Below are 19,648 nucleotides of genomic sequence, written 5' to 3'. Positions count from 1 at the left end.
AATAATAATTCTGGTATTTGTTAAGTACTTTAATTATGGCATTTATTAAGCGCTTACTATGTGCAAAGCACTGTTCTAAGCGCTTGGGAAGATACAAGGTGATCAGGTTGTCCCACGGGGGCTCACAGTCTTCATCCCCAATTTACAGATGAGGTAACTGAGGCTCAGATAAGTTAAATGACTTGCCCAAGGTCACAAAGCAGACATGTGGCGGAGCCGGGATTCGAACCCATGACCTCTGACTCCAAAGCCCGAGCTCTTTCACTGAGCCACGCTGCTTCTCGTACTTACTATGTGCCAGGCACTGCAGTAAGCGCGAGGGTAAGTACAAGATAATCGGGTTGAACACAGTCTGTCCCACATGGGGCTCTCGGTAGTAATCCCCATTTTATAGTTGAGCTAATCCCCATTTTAGAGATGAGGTAATTGAGGAATTAAGTGACTTGCCCAAGTGACAGAGCCAGGATTAGAACCCACGTCCTTCCAGCTCCCCGGCCCGTGTTCTATCCACTAAATCACACTGCTTCTTAAGCGACTTGCCCAAGATCACCCAGCAGGAAGGTGGTAGAGCTGGGATTAGAACGCAGGCCCTCTGACTCTCCTGAACGCCCGGGCTCTGCCCTCCTGCCTGGGATGCCCTCTCCCTTCACATTTGGCAGACCACTCTTCCATCTACAAAGCCCTTCTAAAAATCACATCTCTTTAAGGAGGCCTTCCCTGACTAATCTAATCCCCCCACTTTAATTTTTCCTCTCCTATTACACCTCCAGCTCTTGGGTCCCCTAAACACTTGCTTATACTCATCACACACGGAGATTATATCTACATTTATGAAAACACACTCATGGAATACACACAGCCATGTATAAACACATAAAAACATACAGAGAATATGCAGAGGTACATGACATGCAGATATACACACACTGCGCATGCACACATGATATATAAACACACACATTATATACACACACAGACTCTACAGAGTAAATACACATCTCATATTGAGAAGCAGCGTGGCTCAGTGGAAAGAGCCCGGGCTTTGGAGTCAGAGGTCATCGGTTCGAATCCCGGCTCTGCCACATCTGCTATGTGACCTTGGGCAAGGCACTTAACTTCTCTGAGCCTCAGTCACCTCTTCTGTAAAATGGGGATTAAGACTGTGAGCCCCAAGTGGGACAACCTGATCACCTTGTATCCCCCCAGCGCTTAGAACAGTGCTTTGCACATAGTAAGCGCTTAACAAATGCATTATTATTATTATTATTTACACCCCTTAATATTTATGTGCATCCCTTAAAACTCTGTTGCTTCCCTCTCCAACTTATCTTAGTGTCTGCCTCCCCAGCTAGATAGTAAGATCCTTGAGGGCAAGGGATTAATAAGTCATTGGTATTTACTCAGCTCTTCACTGGGTGTAAAACTCTTTACTAAGCTCTTGGGAGAGTACAATATAGTCACTCTTGTACTTTACTGTCATTCACCAAGGTGCTTAATATTGTGTTCTGTACAGAATAAGCTCTCAAATACTACTGATTGCAGCGTGGCTCAGTAGAAATAACACGGGCTTGAAAGTCAGAGGTCATGGGGTCAAATCCCGGCTCCACTGCTTGTCAGCTGTGTGACTTTGGGCAAGTCACTTAACTTCTCTGTGCCTCGGTTACCTCATCTGTAAAATGGGGATTAAGACTGTGAGCCCCATGTGGACAGCCTGAATCACCTTGTATCTCCCCCAGCGCTTAGGACAGTGCTTTACACATAGTAAGTACTTAATAATAATAATAAGGATGGCATTTGTTATTACCTAAACATGTGTTGGATCTGGTGGACACTGGAGGAAGATTTTTAAATCCCTAAATTGGTCCTACCTCATATAGCTTGGCTAAAAATAACTAGAGGGGAGAAAGACATTTGGAGTCAAATACAAGAGAACTTGGAAACACTGGTGTTGTATTTAAAAGACAACAACAAAAAAACTGGACTCCATCACACTCAAGCTAAAGAGTGTGATGATATGTTTCTTTAGGAAGAGACAGTTAAAGCTGGGCTTGGGGGTCCAAGAAGAACAAACTCACTTGAGACTGTCATGCAATCTACGGACCCCTGGCCTTCAGAAGCCTTCACTTTGCTTTTGAAAGAAAACCCTTCCATACTTTCATGCCATATTTGGCTGAAATAAAATCCCTCCTAGATTGCTTAGCATCCTACAGAAAGAATTTTTCAGGAAAGATTTTGGAGTAAAACCATCCCCCCTCCACCACCCCCAGGGTTTTCGGTAGACCCATTGAAAGTTTTGAAAGAAAACCCTGCTACTCATATTTAATACCTAAGCCTGCAGCTTCTCTTCAGGATAGAATTAACAAGGTTGCTAATATCCCGTGTTCCCTGGGTGAGTCCCCAACCTTAAATAGAGAGTATCCAGAATTAAAAATCGCTACTATATTGGTTTGTCTTACAAGTTAATTAAGTCAGTCTAGACTTCAAATCTTTTGACAATTATCTCAGGTACTCCACAAGATCGTGAAATACCACCAATGAGACCACCATCTGCAAAACATGGACTCAAGAGAGCAAAGGAGTCAAGGGGTTGCCTGGTCCAGGTCCCTGAATCCCAACAGGTAAACGCCAAAACTCCCCAGATGGTAAACAATTCTTTTCCTAAGAGATCCCTTTCCATATACCGCAGACCACCATTCTCTCCACCTTCAAAAACCCTATTATTCATTCATTCAATCGTATTTGAGCTCTTACTGTGTGCAGAGCACTGTACTAAGCGCTTGGGAAGTACAAGTTGGCAACATATAGACATGGTCCCTACCCAACAGTGGGCTCATATTCTAGAAGGGGGAGACAGACAACAAAACATATTAACAAAATAAAATATATACAAGTAAAATGAACAGAGTAATAAATATGTACAAACATATATACACACACACATATATATATATATATATATATATATATTACACACACATACACACAGGTGCATACTAAGGTCACATCTCCTCCAAGAGGCCTTCCCTGATTGAGCCCTCTTTTCCCCAACTCCCTGTCCCTTACGCACTTGGATTTGTACCCTTAGGCCACTTGATAGGCACCTCACTCTCAGCCCCATGGCACTCATGCATATATTCATAATTTACTGATATTAGGGTATGTTCCCTCTCCAGACTGTACGCTTACTGTGGGCAGTGAACACACCAACAGTGTTGTATTGTACTCTCCCAGGGCTCGGCATACAGTAAGCTTAATAAATACCATTGATTGAGATAGCCTGAACCTCAGTCCATCGTCTAGGCACTCTCCCCATCGCTGCCACCATTTTGCTTCCTAGCCATTTTAGGAAGATGAAGCAAAAGGGATGAAAAAATAAAACTTTCGGTCATCCACACTTCTTTCAGCACTGAGAGCTTGCCCCAGTCCCTGTATACAGGAGGTGGGGCTACTGAAGAAGGATTTCCTAGACAGGCAAGTGCTTAGTACAGTGCTCTGCACACAGTAAGTGCTCAATAAATACGATTGAATGAATGAATGAATGATCCTGGCTTCTGTCTCTCCCCCGTCCAGTGCATACTTCACTCTGCTGCTCAGATCCTTTTTCCTATGAAAGCATTCAGTTCACGTTTCCCCACTCTTCAAGACCCTCCAGTGGTTGCCCATGCACCTCTACATCAGGTACTCCTTATCACTGGCTTTAAAGCCCTCAATTACCTTGCCCCCTCCTACTTCACCTATCCTACCACAGCCCAGCCTGCACATTTCTCTCCTCTAATGCCAAGCTATTCACCGTACCTCTATCTCACCACCAACCTCTTGTTCACATTCTGTCTCTGGCATGGAACGCCCTCCCTCTTCGTATCTGCCAGACAGTCACTCTCCCAACCTTCGAAGCATTATTGAAGGCACATTTCCTTTTCTTCCATGCCCTTCTGTCTCCCTGACTGCTCCCCTTATTCACACCACTTATGTACATATCCATAATTTACTTATATCAGTGCCTGTCCCCCTGCTTTAGACTCTAAGCTTGATGTGGGCACGATACGTAAGATTGTGTTGCGCTCTCCCAAGTGTTTAGTACAGTGCTCTGCGCATAGTAAGTGCTTAAAAAAATCGACTGACCGATCACCTCCATTGCTCCCAAGTACTCAGGCACCAGGACGCCTGTGCCCGTTGTTGGGTAGGGACCATCTCTATATGTTGCCAACCTGTACTTCCCAAGCACTTAGTACAGTGCTCTGCACACAGTAAGTGCTCAATAAATACAATTGAATTGAATGAACGAAAGGTCACCAACCGGCTATATTTGCTCCATGTAATTTTCCCTCAGAAAGGATGTAGGTATAGAGATCTAGAGTACCAATTAATTTCTTCCTCATTTGTTTAGAAGGTAAAATCCAATCCCTCCTATACCTCTACAGGGTGCTGGGATAGTCACAACCTGGATTGAGCCCATTCCTGTTCACCCTCCCCACCAAACTAATTCTATTTTAATCTGTAGCTGGTGATTATTAATTTTCACTATAGATAAAAATTATGATGAAACAGCAAGAAAACCCACCACCACAGCAGGCACAGTCACATTATAAAGACTTAGGGAAGGAAGTGAAATATATGATCTGACATGGGTCAATAGAAGTTTATCATGTCAAGATCTAATGCAAAGACAAGACTTGGTGGAAGGCAGAAAAGCATCCTATCAAACAGTTCAGTTTTCATTTTTCCAAGGAAAAAGCAAATCTTGAGGAATTCCTGAGTGCCAAGTTTTCAGAAGATAGATGAGATCGAGATAGAGTGAGTAGGTTGGCACTAGAGGAATGAAGTGTGTGGGCTGGCTAGTAGATAGTAGTAAGAAAATAGCTAGTAGTAGACAAGTAGTGAGGTGAGATAGGAGAGGGCAAGGTGATGGAGTGCTTTAAAGCCATGGTGAGAACTTTTTGTTTGATGCGGAGGTGGATGGGTGGCAACCACTGGAGTTGGAGTGGGGGGACATCAACATTTTTGTAGAAAAAGTATCCAGGCAGCAGTGTGAAGTGTTGACTGGAGTGGGGAGAGGCAGGAAGCTGGAAGGTCAGTAAGGAGGCTGATGCAGTAATCAGAGCGCTTTTAGAAAATAAATACCAGCTGCACTTGTGCTTGGGAAACACGCAAATCCCATAACCTCCATGTTCTACTGTATTCTACTAAAAGAGAGTTCTTTCTGAAAACAGATGCAGCTCTCTCAATGGTATTTATTGGGCATGTACTGTGTGCAGGGCACTCTACTAAGCATTTGGGAGAGTACAGAGTTGGCAGCTACGTTCCCGGTCCGCAACAAATCTTACAGTCTACAAGGCATGAAACAGTTCTTTTAGAGAATGAAAAGATAGTTTTATGCAGTATGCACTGTTTTTAATTACTTTTTCTTAGAACCCAAACTAGGGGAAAACCTCTTTGAAGCTGAGAAATGTTTGCCAGTTACATTCCATCTCAGAATGAGTTATAATGACCAACTCACTGTATTGGCCCCTTGAAGAGGGCTGTTATAATTGAAATGCCAATAGACCCTTAACTAGGGCAACCCCACTGTGTGCCTCAGAAATGCACTAGGTTTTAATTGCTTATGCTGGCATTTTATGTCACTGGTCAGATTCATGATCCTTTTATGACTATTTGACCACAAAATCAGGAATAAGTTTTTTAAAAAAGAAGTCGCCTGCATGACCTCCACTGCCGCGCAACCTGTGTTATTTTTATAGATATTCAATATTTAAATGTTCATGAAGGCAGGCCTAGGTCAGCACATGGATAGAAGCTAGGTGAAAGGAAAGAGAAATTGATTTGGAATAAACAGATCGACCCGGAGGAAGACGGGACAAGGTAGAGGACTAGCACAGAGAAGCAGCGTGGCTCAGTGGAAAAGAGCCCAGACTTTGGAGTCAGTGGTCATGGTTTCAAATCCCGGCTCTGCCACTTGTCAGTTATGTGACTTTGGGCAAGTCACTTCACTGCTCTGGGCCTCAGTTATCTCATCTGTAAAATGGGGATTAAGACCGTGAGCCCCCCGTGGGACAACCTAATTACCTTGTAACCTCCCCCGCGCTTAGAACAGTGCTTTGCACATAGTAAGCGCTTAATAAACGCCATTATTATTATTAGGTGAACAGATGTGTGGTTATCCAAGACCTAAGACATCTAGAAAACAAAGGCAAGGACACAGGGACAAATAATCCAATGGACCCATTAGCAGGAAAGACCAAACACAGAGGAATGTGCTTTTATAACATGCTAAGAATCAGCGTGGCCAAGCGGATAGAGCACGGGCCTGGGTTCTTCTCCCAGCTTCACCACTTGTCTGCTGGGTGAGCTTGAGCAATTCACTTACCTTCTCCATACCTCAGTTAACTTATCTGTAAAATAGGGACTAAGTCTGTGAGCCCCACATGGAACAACCTGATTACCTTGTATCTATTCCAGCACTTAGATCATTGCTTGGCACATAGTAAGCACTTAAATACCACCATCATTATTAATCCCCCTTTTATATATGGAGGGAACTGAGGCCCAGAGAAGTGAAGTGAATTGCCCAAGGTCACACAGCAGCCAAGTGGAGGAGTGGGATTAGAATCCAGATCCTTCAATCGTATTTATTGAGCACTTACTGTGTGCAGAGCACTGTACGAAGCGCTTGGGAAGTACAAGTTGGCAACATAACTCCCAGGCTCTAGCCACTAAACCATGCTGCTTCTCATGTTGGGCAGGGATTGTGTCTGTTGCTGAATTGTATTTTTCATACGCTTAGTACAGTGCCCTGCACACAGTAAGCGCTCAATAAATACAATTGAATGAATGTTTTCACTTCATGGCTACACATGGCTGCTCTTCCTCCTGCTGTCAATTTCAGGGAATGCCACAGGAAGATGGTCAACTGGCCCTTGCATTTATCTTCCAACACAAGTCTATCCTACCTCATTTTGTTGGAGATAAAAGATGTGGGCAGAAAAGAAGCTGAGGAAAATACACTCAGTCTCACTGGAAAAAAAAAAAAAACTTCCCAAATTTCTGTTCCTTCTATTGATGATGGCATTTATGAAGTGATTATTACGGACCAAGATGGAAAGTTGGACACAGTTTCTGTGGGATGGAGTAAAGGAATTTTATTCCCCTGAGGCACAGAGAAATAAAGGGACTTCCCCAAGGTCACACAGCACTACTACTCTGTGGCACTACTTAGGAGAGTGGAGTACCTTGCTGCTGCAGTCAATTAATGGTATTTATTGAGCAATTACTGTCTGCAGAGCACTGTACTGATAAGTACTTGGGAGACAACAGTTGGCAGGCAGACATGTTCCCTGCCCTCCTACCCACCTCCAACCAAGGACAAAAATAAAGAAAAAGGGCCAAAAAACCCAAGTGCAGTGATACAATTTGATAGAGGCTGGTGGGAGGCAGCAGTGACAACAGAGAATGCAGATTTGCAAAGCATGGTCCTAACGTGTCCAGGGAAAGGGGGACTGACCACTTCTTGTAGAAGACAAATTTTTGTAGGTGGGGAGGGACTTATTTTGGGCACTTTGAAAGAAAAAGGAGTCCCATGCCCAGTGGGGAAGAAGTCAGAAGAGTAAGAGGGCACTAAGCACAGTGCTTAGCACACAGACTACTTTATACTCTCCCAAGCGCTTAGCACAGTACTCTGCACACACTAAGTGTTCAATAAATATGAGTGTATGAGCAATAGGCATTCAATAAACACCACTGAAGTCAGAGGGGGAAAAAGGTGGGAGCAAATATTTTTAAAAGGTGAGAAGTCCAACTCACAGGTTGAGTTGGGTTCCTTGTGCTTAGTACACAGTAAGATCTCAATAAATGCGATTGAATTGCACCAAAATCTTACTCCTTTTGATAGAACAATGACACAGAATGTTGAAAATGGCCCCAAATCAGAGTTCTAACTGGTATCTCTTTAACCCTCCTGCCCATCCCACTAGATTCATTTAGGTAGCCTGGGTGGGAAAATCACATGATTCCAGAACAATTCCAAGAAGTTTATCCCCCATTAGAAGGTCAAGGCCCCCATCTTTTCCAAGGCAGGTCCAGAGGGCTAATAGGTCCATATCCCTAAGTGTTATCCAGGAGGAAACCAAAATTGTCTCCAGCCTAAAGGACCACACCAGCTCCGAGACCTCCCCCGACCAGGAATGACAATGGGGCAGATTTCTATATTTGGAAATATAGCTGAATGACTGGGCCTGATATGTTTTTAAGACTTCAAATGGGATACCCCTGGTTGCTTCCCTCCCAATTAGTATAGTTAAATAACCAGGACATGCAATAGTTACAAATTAATAAGTGAATTAGGAAAGTTGTTTTATAATAATAATGGTATTTGTTAAGCTCTTACTATGTGCCAAGCACTGTTCTAAGCACTGGGGTAGATACAAGGTAATCAGGTTGTCCCATGTGGGGTTCACAGTCTTAATCCCCACTTTACAGATGAGTTAACTAAGGCACAAAGAAGTCAAGTGACTTGCCCAGGGTCACACAGCAAACAGGTGGCAGAGCAGGATTAGAACCCATGACCTCTGACTCCCAATCCCAGGCTCTTTCCACTGAGCCATGCTGCTCCAATAGACTATTTTAAGTGATTTAGCTGTACAGTAGCTTGCTGAAAGCCTTGCAGTAGCTCTATTCATCTTACAGCAAAATCTATAACTCATATTTTGGTGGCAGTGGTAGCTCCAGAAAAAGATATATATATATCCAATTTATAGCAAAACATTTTCTGAGAATTTAGTGACTGCGGAGAGTTGAAATATCATTAGAGAAAATTCACAGCAGAAAGTTATTCTGTTATGCACTATAATACTCGCAACTGTGAAATATAAATCAGAGCTAATAATACCAGGAAATTCATTCCCAGAAGCATTCTAATAGATAGTGAAAGTTTAATTTTGGAGAATCTTTCTAAGATTTGGATGGGAACATTTTTAAGTTGGGGACCTTAGCACTATTGGGATCAATCAATTGTATTTATTGAGCCCTTACTGTGTGTAGAGCACTGTACTGGGAGCGAAAAATACAGAGTTAGTAGACACATTCCCTGCCCCTAAAATGCTTACAGTCTAGAGGAGATGGGATGCTCCACAGGAAGTCTGACAGCATACATATCAGCAGTGGAAAAAAGAATAATAATTATAATAATGATAATGCATTGTATTGTTTTGTCCTTCCTACACACTTTCATGAGGCAAACTGAGAACAGTTAAGTCAAATACAAAAAATGTGTTCCATAAAATATGCAGCACTTAGTTTGAATATTGGCAAAAGCAATTTTCTCATTGTGAATATATCGGAAGATAATATTCGCTTTCCTAGTAGATTCCATTTTCAGAAATTCTTTTTACTCAGGGACTTACTGACATCACAGGAACAAATTCCAAAAGGAGCAAAACCATGCATTCATCCTCACAATAAACATAGGAACTTTATCATTAATTCTCAGCACCATGTAAATTATCTAAGATTAAATCAGACATATGGATTACTCTCCATTGTTTACAGGGTCAAAATGCACTTATATTTCTGACTTCCGAGATTCCATTTATTTTAGGAATCAAACTCCCATCACTACAGAATTAATGAAATGAGTCAGAGAATAAGAATGACATACAGAAGCAACTAATCTCATATTAACTGCAATTAGATAGTGAAATACATGACCAAAATATTTGAAGATCTTTCTCCTGAAGTAGAATATACCAAAGTAGATCAGACCTATCAAGTCTCCTTTAATGAACACACATTACATAGCCATATCAAAAATAACAGCAATTTCTGATGGTCATTGCATCTTCATTTTCTGGCTTTAGAGTCATTGGCTTTTGGAAGAAGAATATAACCTTCTTGAGGGGCGGGATCATGTCTATTAGCTGAAATTATGGTATTCATTAAGATACTACAATATGCCAAGCACTATAGTAAGCATCAGGTTAGACCCAATTCTAGTCCCACATCGGGCTTTCAGTTTAAGAGTAAGAGATAACAGGCATTTAATCCCCATTTTAAGATGAGACAGGTGATGTACTGAGACATTAAGCAGGGTGGCTCAATGGAAAGAGCACGGGCTTGTGAGTCAGAGGTCATGGGTTCAAATCCCTGCTCTGCCACTTGTCAGCTGTGTGACTTTGGACAAGTCACAACTTCTCTGTGCCTGTTACCTCATCTGTAAAATGGGGATGAAGACTGAGCCCCACGTGGGACAATCTGATCACCTTGTATCCTCCCCAGCGCTTGGAACAGTGCTTTGCACATAGTAAGTGTTTAACAAATGCCATCATTATTGTTATTATTCAATCATACTTGAGATCTTACTGTGTGCAGAGCACTGTGCTAAGCACTTGGAAAGTACAATTCAGCAACAGATGGAGACAATCCCTACCCAACAAGGGGAAGTGACCTGTCCAAAGTTACACAGCAGTCAAGTGGCAAATTAGAACCCAGGTCACCTGATCCCCAGACCCCTGCTATTTCCACTAGGTCTACAATTCCTTCAAATAGAGTTAGTATAGTGCTCTGCACACAGTAGGAGCTCAATGAACACTCTAGAGAAGAGAAGGCCAGTGGACAGAACACCAAACTAGGAGACATATTCTAGTTCTGGCTCTGCTGCTTGACTGTGTGACCCTGGACAAGTCACTAGATTTCCTCAGTTTCCTAAGCTATTAAAAATGTGGATAAAATACTTACTCCTCCACCACTTTTGTTTGAGCGCTCCTTATGGGACAGGGACTGATCTGATTAATGGTATCTACCCCAAGATGTGGTACAGAGTTTGCACTTGGTAAATTCTATTATTATTATTTATTGGAAATTGGTCATAAGCAAGTTTCATGCCTGAATTTTTTGCACTTTAAAAAAGCCAAGTTGAAATTTTGATCATTCAACATGTCCAAAGCATCTTAACAGAAGAAGGTAGTTATGAAAATCTGGCGATTAACAAGCAACCGAAGAAGATCCATTTAAACTCATGCTGCAAAGTTTCTTCATTATGGGCTAGAGAGCACTCAGCATCCTCCTTGACACAGAGAAAGACCAGACACCTGATCCTCACTCCCATTATTGACTGCTTGGTTCAAAGGTAGCCGAGTCAATCAGTCAGCAATATTTATTGAGCATCTCTGTGCTAAACACTGCACTAAGCACAATAGAATTAGTACACTTGATGCCTGCCCTCAAGGACCTTACATTTTATTTATATAGAGGTAGATGAACATAGGTGATCTGGGCAGCAGAGCCAAGTATGGACTTGAGAGGAGAAACTAGAGGCCAGGGCGAGCATATATGCACCTGGCATGCTCTGCAACAATAATAGTACTTTTAAGTACTTACTATGTGCCAAGCACTATATGGAGCACAGAGATAGGTATGAAATCAGCAGGTCAGCTACAGGTCTTATCCCACATGGGGCTCACAGTCTAAGGGAAAGGGGAAAAAAAAACAGATATTTAATCCCCATTCAAAAGATGAGAAAACAAGGTCCCACAAGCCAATGGCATTTATCAAAAGCTGAATGTCTGCACAGAACTGTGCTAAAGGCTTGGAAGAGCACAATACAAGCTGATAGACACGTTCTCTTTCCTCAAGGAGCTTACAGCAGACAAGAGGTGGAGCTGTGATTGTAACCCATGTCTCCTGACTCTAAACTCACTTTCTACTAGGCTTCAGCAGCGCTATATGGCACAGTTTCATCCACTGCTCAAGCCAAAGAACCCCCTTCTAGATTCAGATATGTAGAAATAGTAGAACTCATGATTTATCACAAACATACAGAGTGCAGAAAACAATATAAGGGATGGGGGAGAAAAAACTCAAGGACATGAATTCTAACATGATTCTTGGTCCCCTGGGTCGGGGGGCTCCCTCAGGAAGCTCCCAGCCTGAAGTGGTGAACAGACACATAGGGAAAGAACAAAGTATATTCAGCCAAAAGACATTCAAGAAAAACCCTAAGCACAACAGGCTCTATGCTCCTCACCCCTCTCAGAGAGGCCATCTTTGACCCAAGGTACCACAATCTTCCCAGTACTTTTACTTGACCAAAAAAAAGCTTGCACAAAAAAGTTCCCTCTCATGACCTTTCCCACCCCCCCCAACCTCAAAGGTGGACTAGGCTTTTCAACCAAAACACGGTTAACTGCAGCACTTAATTTTAAAAACTCATGAAGCACAGGAATTATTCTCCATGCTATTACTATCTGCAAAGTAAACTATTATTAATCTATGAACTCTGATTTTAGAGTTTTGGTTCATAAAAGCATCCCACTTTTACAATATTTAGCAAAGCTCTTACTGAATCAGAAGTTCAAGGCCCAGACTGACCTAATTATGGAAGGTTTGACCATCTTCCTTAGCGTGACTTTAGGCCAGCCCTAAATACAGGGCTGGCCTGAATTAAAATACAGTTAAATGTATTAAAATACAGTTATGAATTCTCTGGGTTGTTTCCTTGCCACAACCCCCACTGAAAAAGTAATGAAACGAGAATCAAATTTATAGCAGAACAAAAACAATTCCGCAGTTCGGCTGTTTCTACAGTCAAGACCTGTTCAAACTATTTTGATTTTAAAAGGTGGCATTTTTACAAAACTGCTCCAAATACACATACAGAAAAGTCATTAAATGATGTATGTGAAATTAAGACAGAACAGTTTATGCAAATAAAAAACTTAGAGACACTCTTCTGGGAAAGACCAAATGCTACTGGATACAGTCTTCCAAGGTGAGGCTTCTTTATTCCCTGTCCACCATCATGGCTCTGGAAATGGGCACTTCATCCTGTGGTACATGCTCTAAAGTCTACTAGAAAACACTCCACTTTGTTGCCCGGCCCAGCGAACCTCTTACCTTTAAGCACACGGAAGGTAGGTGGGTGTTTAGGTGCTCTGCCCCACAGACTGATGCAGAAACTGTCGGGTCCTTTGGTTCTGAAGTGATGTCCCAACATGAGTCTGCATACGGAAATATAAGCGTCTTTGAGAGAGACTCTCTTGTCCATTAAAACACGGTGTGCCTTGTCAAAATTAGAGCAGACTCTTCTTCCTGAGAGAGAGAGAAAAAAAGAGAGATTAAATAGCTAGTCCATGCTTCAATACCAACTCTCCTCTCTTCAGGAAAAAAGGTGATAACTCCCTACCCCCATGATTTAACCCTAGGAAAGTAGAACTCATGATAAATTTTAGGAAATGAAAACATACCAAGCGATCTACCCACACCAGCAGGACTCAAGAAGGCAGCCATTTTAATCCCTCAGCCACGTCTGCTGTTGCCTCTTGCTTTAAGTACCCACACCTGGGAGAACCAAGATGATTGCCATTGGCAACTGATGTCCCGGCGCTAAGTGTGATCTAGTTTTCACCTGCCACAACAAGCCCTCCCACACAACTCCAGTTCTGGAAGAGACAGGGTGTGTGTCCTTTAAATTTGGTCCATATCATATATTATTTACTGTAAATTTACACTGATGTCTGTCTCCCCCCTCTAGACTGTAATCTCACTGTGGGCAAGGAACATGCCTGCTAACTGTTATAGTGTGCTCTCCCACATATTTAGCACAGTACTCTGCACGTAGTAAGCACTCATACATCACTGATTGCATTTTGAGGAAACTATGCAGAACAGTAACTTAATTTAGGTTTTTATTAGTTCTGTCTCCTTGGGAGGCAACAGTGGCCTAGTGGTAAGAATGCAGGAGTGGGAGTGTGGAGACCCCTTAAATCTTGGCCCCATCACTTACCCATTGAGTGACCTTGGGCAAATCACTTATCTTTGTGCCTCAGTTTCCTCATATGTAAAATAGGGATTAAAAGTACCTGCTCTCTCTCTCTCAGACTGTGAGCCCCCTGAGGGACAGACACTGTATCCAATCTGATTATCTTGTATTTACCCCTGCATTAATCACAGTGCTTGGCACATAGTAAATGCTTAATAGTGGCATTAGTGATGGAAATTATTAATCACTTGTTTGGTGCCGAGCCCTGAACTAAGCACTGAGAGTGAACATACAGGTGGGAATTAGACATGGTCCCTCCCCTCCTAAGAACCTATTATTATTATTGTTATTATTATTATTATCTGAACTAGCCAAAGCCCATCACTACACAGCTCATCACTGAGTGTTCTTACAGACATGTAGCTCTTACTGCTATTTGGCACATCCTTTGAAAAATCCCGCTGGATTAAGGTTGTCCCCACACTAGTTAGCCTCAATGGGGGTGAAACGCTGTGAAGGAAGAGACTGAATTAGGACACCTGAGGCAATTAGAGATTCAGCTGCAGCCTATCATGGGTGAGGCCAGGAAAGCCTTATCTTTTGCCTTTTGTATTCCTCTCAAAATTAAATATAGGCCAGAAGTCCTGATTTGAAAACTTCTCAGGGCAGTCCAAGGTTTATTGAGAACCTGAGGACAGAGCTGGTGGTAGCAAAATTGAACAAGACTTCAAGACTCATTGAGTAAAGCAAATTTGTATTACAGGTTCAGTCTCTGGCAGCCTCTTTTATAAAATCACGCGAGAGGGCAAAATAAATACATTAGGTAGGCAATATTTGGGCCTTTTTATATTTTTTTTACATCATTCAAAACTTGCAGTACAGACTGCTGTGTACTTTTCATTTGTCTGATACTTAAAGCAGTCCTGCTGATAAATTAAAAGCAATTTTGGGCTGGCCAGTAAATCCACATTCCCACATCTAATCTCTCTTCAGGCCTCTCTCCTACTGCCCATATCACAGTGCTAAGAGAATCCAAGTCTCTCGGTAGCAAATATCAATCAATCAATCAATTGTATTTATTGAGCACTTACTGTGTGCAGAGCACTGTACTAAGCGCTTGGGAAGTCCAAGTTGGCAACATATAGAGACAGTCCCTACCCAACAGTGGGCTCACAGTCTAAAAGGGGGAGACAGAGAACAAAACCAAACATACTAACAAAATAAAATAAATGGAACAGATATGGACAAGTAAAATAAATAGAGTAATAAATATGTACAAACACATATACATATATACAGGTGCTGTGGGGAAGGGAAGGAGGTAAGATGGGGGGAATAGAGAGGGGGACAAGGGACCCAACAGCGGGCTCAGTCTAGAAGGGGGAGGTAGAGGACAAAACCAAACATATTAACAAAATAAAATAAATAGAATAGATATGTACAAGTAAAACACAGTGCTTTGCACATAGTAAGTGCTTAATAAATACCAACGTTATTATTATTATTATTATTATTATTAACAGTTCTGTCGCGGTTCAGTGGAAAGAGCCCAGGCTTTGGAGTCAGAAGCCATGGGTTCAAATCGCGCCCCAGCCAGTTCTGCCTTTCCCCCATCCCCCTCTAATCCCATATAATTATATATATATTCATTCATTCAATCATATTTATTGAGTGCTTACTGTGTGCAGAGCACTGTACTAAGCGCTTATATATGTATGTGTGTGTATTATATAACGTATATAATATATAAACATTATCTTATACTTTCACCAGAATGAAATGGAAGACATGGAATGGAAAGGAGAAGCTAAATTTTGACTTGCTGCCTAATTTTCTTTGCACTCTGGACCTATGCTAATTTGCCTGGCTGATTTTACTCCCATTAAAATTTTGAACTGAGCAAGATCACTGCAGAACTTGGTACTATTTCTCAGATTATCTAACTCTTTTCTTTTCATCTGAAAAGACAATATATAATTCTTTCCTTCATCTGGTTCTCTGAAGAGAAAGGAAAAGAATGGGAAAGCACTTACAAGTGGGGAAAGCATTTAAAAATGTGTCAAAAACAAGGTTGATAAAATAAGCAGCCAAACCATTCGTACTAGAATTACAGTATTTTCCATTTAGTGAAGTGAGACAAGTTAATTGCATAGTTACGGGGGAATAAACTACACAGTAATTACACTGTAACTCCTTCAGAAACTATAGTAATTACACTGAGATAAAGCATTCCAAAATAGAGCTAGAGTTCTCAAGTTCATTTGTAAAGGAACATGAAGCAGCATGGCTTGAGTGGTCTTAGGATACGAGGCCAAATAAAATGATTTAAGTGGTGGGGAAATGGACTAAGATATGGTTGATGGAGCTTTTTACAGGGCGGGTACTCCAAATGAAAGTACTCTAAAGTGTTGTATGCTGTATTACGTTAGAATCCTTGTGATACATTGTCTAAATGCAGTGAGTACTGTACATATATTAGAATTCTTGTGATGCATTATAAGGTCGGAATGCACCACCATTGCTTTGGAAATAGCTACTTTGCCATAGGGATCCCAATCCTCCAAAGGGAACATGTTGTACTGTACTCTCCCAAGGGCTCTGCATGCAGGAATAAATACCACTGATTGATTGTACCGATACTGCTTTTTAAAAATCCTCTTCCAGTTTTATAGTTCAGGCAAATGGGGCACTAGAGGTTACATAGTTTTTCTGATGATGTCACCCAGGTAGTAAAGGAGGAACCAAAATGAATTTAGCATTGTGATGCCCAGTCTAGTGCTCTCTCCAAAAATGGTCTCTGCTGATCTGCGAGGGGCTGAAGGACGGAAGGTAAAGGGGCAGGGTTTGGTTCAGGATAGCGCGAAGTCCTGGGTGTCAGAAGGACCTGCCTTCTAATTCGGCCTCTGCCACGTTTCTGCTGCGTGACCTTGTGCAAGTCGCTTCACTTCTCTGGGCCTCAGTTCCCTCATCCGTAAAAATGGACATTAAATCTTACTTCCTCATACTTAGCTATGAATTCCACGTGAGACAAGGACTGTGTCTGGCCTAATTACCCTGTACCTACCCCAGTGCTTATTACAGAGCTTCACTCATAGTAAAGGCTTAACAAATACTAATGAAAACAACAAAAAAGCCCCTCTACCCCTCCACTACTTTTATGTTAACTGCATTTCAGCACACGCGATCTCCAAACGTCAGTCTATTTTCAGAGAGGCAACACCGATGGACCACCAGTCAGATGATTTGTTATAGATGAGCAAAGTTGTTCTGAAGCCCAAGATGAGCCTTGATTTATCCCTGTGGACAACCCGGCCCATCAGAGCATATTTGTGTTCTGATGCGTGACGGGGGAGAGGCCCCAGAAAAGCTTTGCCCTGGGTGTCCTTGGCTCACCATATCAGGATTTAACCACCTCGCTTCTTCCACTTAATAGGAGACGAGCTGAAAAAAAGAAAAAAAATCATCCGATCCTTTACCGCTTCTCTTTTTCCCCCCAGAGGGATTTTGCTGGGTGACTCATAAGACCTGTCCTTCTACAACCTTAGAGCATAGGTTGTCAAATTGCATTGGGGTTCTCCTATTTTGGCCTCCGGAATTCTTCCAACAGCCTTATCCTTTCTGCCTCTTTGCTTTTAATAGTAGAGAGAGACTGCCAGGCGGGGTCTTCTCCCTAGGGCATTACCTGTTTTCAAATAGCCTTCACAAGTGCAGTCACTAGTGGGGGATGACTAAAGGTTGGTGGCCATTTTGAAAGCCCACTGGCTCGTACAGGAGGACCCGAACGCGGGAACCTTCCGATTTCCTCTCTTTTGCCCTGATGGTCATTACAGCCTTCAGCCAGGGTGGAAATGAGAGGTAAATGAATTGCTACAACAGCATCAGGGTCTGGTAGAGGAGGCTTTTGTGAAGGTGGATGCCACGCTTGCCATTATGTACATCCCGAGCTCTTTGATACTGTGTGCCTGACTCTCTGTTGCTTGGTAACTGGTGCACCTAATTATGCTACTAGGAGGTCACCGAAATGTCAAAAATTCTATGCCATAGACCAAAAAAGTCAGAAAGAAAGGATGTATTTGCACAGGTAAACGTCATATTTTTGTCCTGGAGGGAAAGGAAATAATAATTCAAAAGTTTAGGGCTGGAAATGGAATCCTGGGCTACAAGATTGTTGAGGGGAAAAAAAGAATGAAAATCAGAGCAGTTCTTCTGAAATGTCCACAAGGCAGCGGAAGTGGATATTTCAAGCTGGAAAGTCTTTTTTCATCTGCTAGATAATGAGCTGTTTTCTGCTGAAGGTTGTTAAGGACCAAGCCATTTTTTTCTTCAGGGCAAATAGTTACGTCCTACTAAATCTAGCTTACCAAGTTTAGAAATAATTTAGGTGATCATTTTCTTCCTTCTGTCTACAGACAGAGCACAGTGTTTATCAGCGCCACTGTTTACCTCGGGCTGAAACAGCAACGCCAGGCTTCCATTTTCTAAACATCTTCCTTATAATCCCAGCGACTGTCTCCAAACACACTAGCTACATTCCTAGAGTAAAACAAGTCCTTGGAAGCGCTCTATAGATCCTTCACATTTTAAGAGAAACTCTTTCTTGTACTGCAGATCACGGCCCAAATCCTTTCTTCTCTGAACCAGTCGATCTCCCCCTTTTAGACTGTGAGCCCACTGTTGGGTAGGGACTGTCTCTATATGTTGCCAATTTGTACTTCCCAAGCGCTTAGTACAGTGCTCTTCACGTAGTAAGTGCTCAATAAATACGATTGATGATGATGATGATGATGATGATCTCTTCAGAAGAGTCAAATCATATTGAGTGTCAGGCTCTTTTTTTTGTAATTCTGCTTATAAGAATGAAATAAAACTACCTGTATACTTGGACTGTCTCTATATGTTGCCAATTTGTACTTGCCAAGCGCTTAGTACAGTGCTCTGCACATAGTAAGTGCTCAATAAATACGATTGATGATGATGATGATGATGATGATGATCTCTTCAGAAGAGTCAAATCATATTGAGCGTCAGGCTCTTTTTTTTTTGTAAGTTTGCTTATAAGAATGAAATAAAACTACCTGTATACTTGGACTGTCTCTATATGTTGCCAACTTGGACTTCCCAAGCGCTTAGTACAGTGCTCTGCACACAGTAAGAGCTCAATAAATACAATTGATTGATTGATTGATTGCACAGTTTTCCTTAAACGATCTGATGCTTTATCATGTGGAAATCACTGATTTCTTCTTTCTGCAATAGGGGGTATAGTAAGTTTTCCCTTTTTTTCTTTTTCCCCATCAAGGCAATATTGTCACCGGAATCGCTCAAAAGGGTTGATCAAGTAGCCCCCTCTTCTGGTTCAAAAGTATATATTACAGGAAAACCATAAATTACAAAAAGCACAAAAGTGAAATAAGTACAGGTGTCTGTCGATTACCAAATGCCCCCCGCATAACTTATCTCTCGTCCCTGAAGGACCATTTTTCCTCCACACAGTTTCACTTTAAAGAATTGCCTTGGCCAAAGAATTTCATTAGTGACTGCCAGAAAAGTGATTACATTTATTGACCGGTATATGGGCTTGAACACCACAGAAATAAAGCCTCCCTCTACCTGAAAAAAATGGTGGCCGACACAAGGAAGTTTGTGTCTTTGGAAGTTTCTGCAATTTGTGGCTTTAATGTGTTTCCATGTAGCTCGCAGCTTTACGTGTGAAGGACGAGCCCACTGTCGGGTAGGGACTGTCTCTATATGTTGCCAACTTGTACTTCCCAAGCGCTTAGTACAGTGCTCTGCACACAGTAAGCACTCAATAAATACGATTGATGATGATGATGATGTGTTTTGCTTGGGCGCTCTTTGGATAGCGGTATTTTTTTTCCCCTCCTTAGTCGCCTCCTCTCT

At 42.0% G+C, this 19,648-nt stretch overlaps 1 protein-coding gene across 1 annotated transcript in view; it reads right to left on the bottom strand.

The window, feature by feature from the left end:
- Positions 1-13,071, bottom strand: part of DSCAM (DS cell adhesion molecule) — a 562,874-nt gene extending 549,803 nt beyond the window's left edge. The window contains exon 1 of the mRNA XM_038760387.1: positions 12,883-13,071. Coding sequence (XP_038616315.1) covers positions 12,883-13,033 — 151 coding nt within the window. The 5' untranslated portion in view covers positions 13,034-13,071. The remainder of the gene's footprint in view (positions 1-12,882) is intronic.
- Between the last annotated feature and the right edge of the window lie 6,577 nt (positions 13,072-19,648).

The sequence above is a fragment of the Tachyglossus aculeatus genome, chromosome 18, assembly GCF_015852505.1.
Source record: "Tachyglossus aculeatus isolate mTacAcu1 chromosome 18, mTacAcu1.pri, whole genome shotgun sequence".
Lineage (NCBI taxonomy): Eukaryota > Metazoa > Chordata > Mammalia > Monotremata > Tachyglossidae > Tachyglossus > Tachyglossus aculeatus.
The sequence above is the reverse complement of the archived record's forward strand: the minus strand, read 5'-3'. Positions and strand labels throughout refer to the sequence as shown.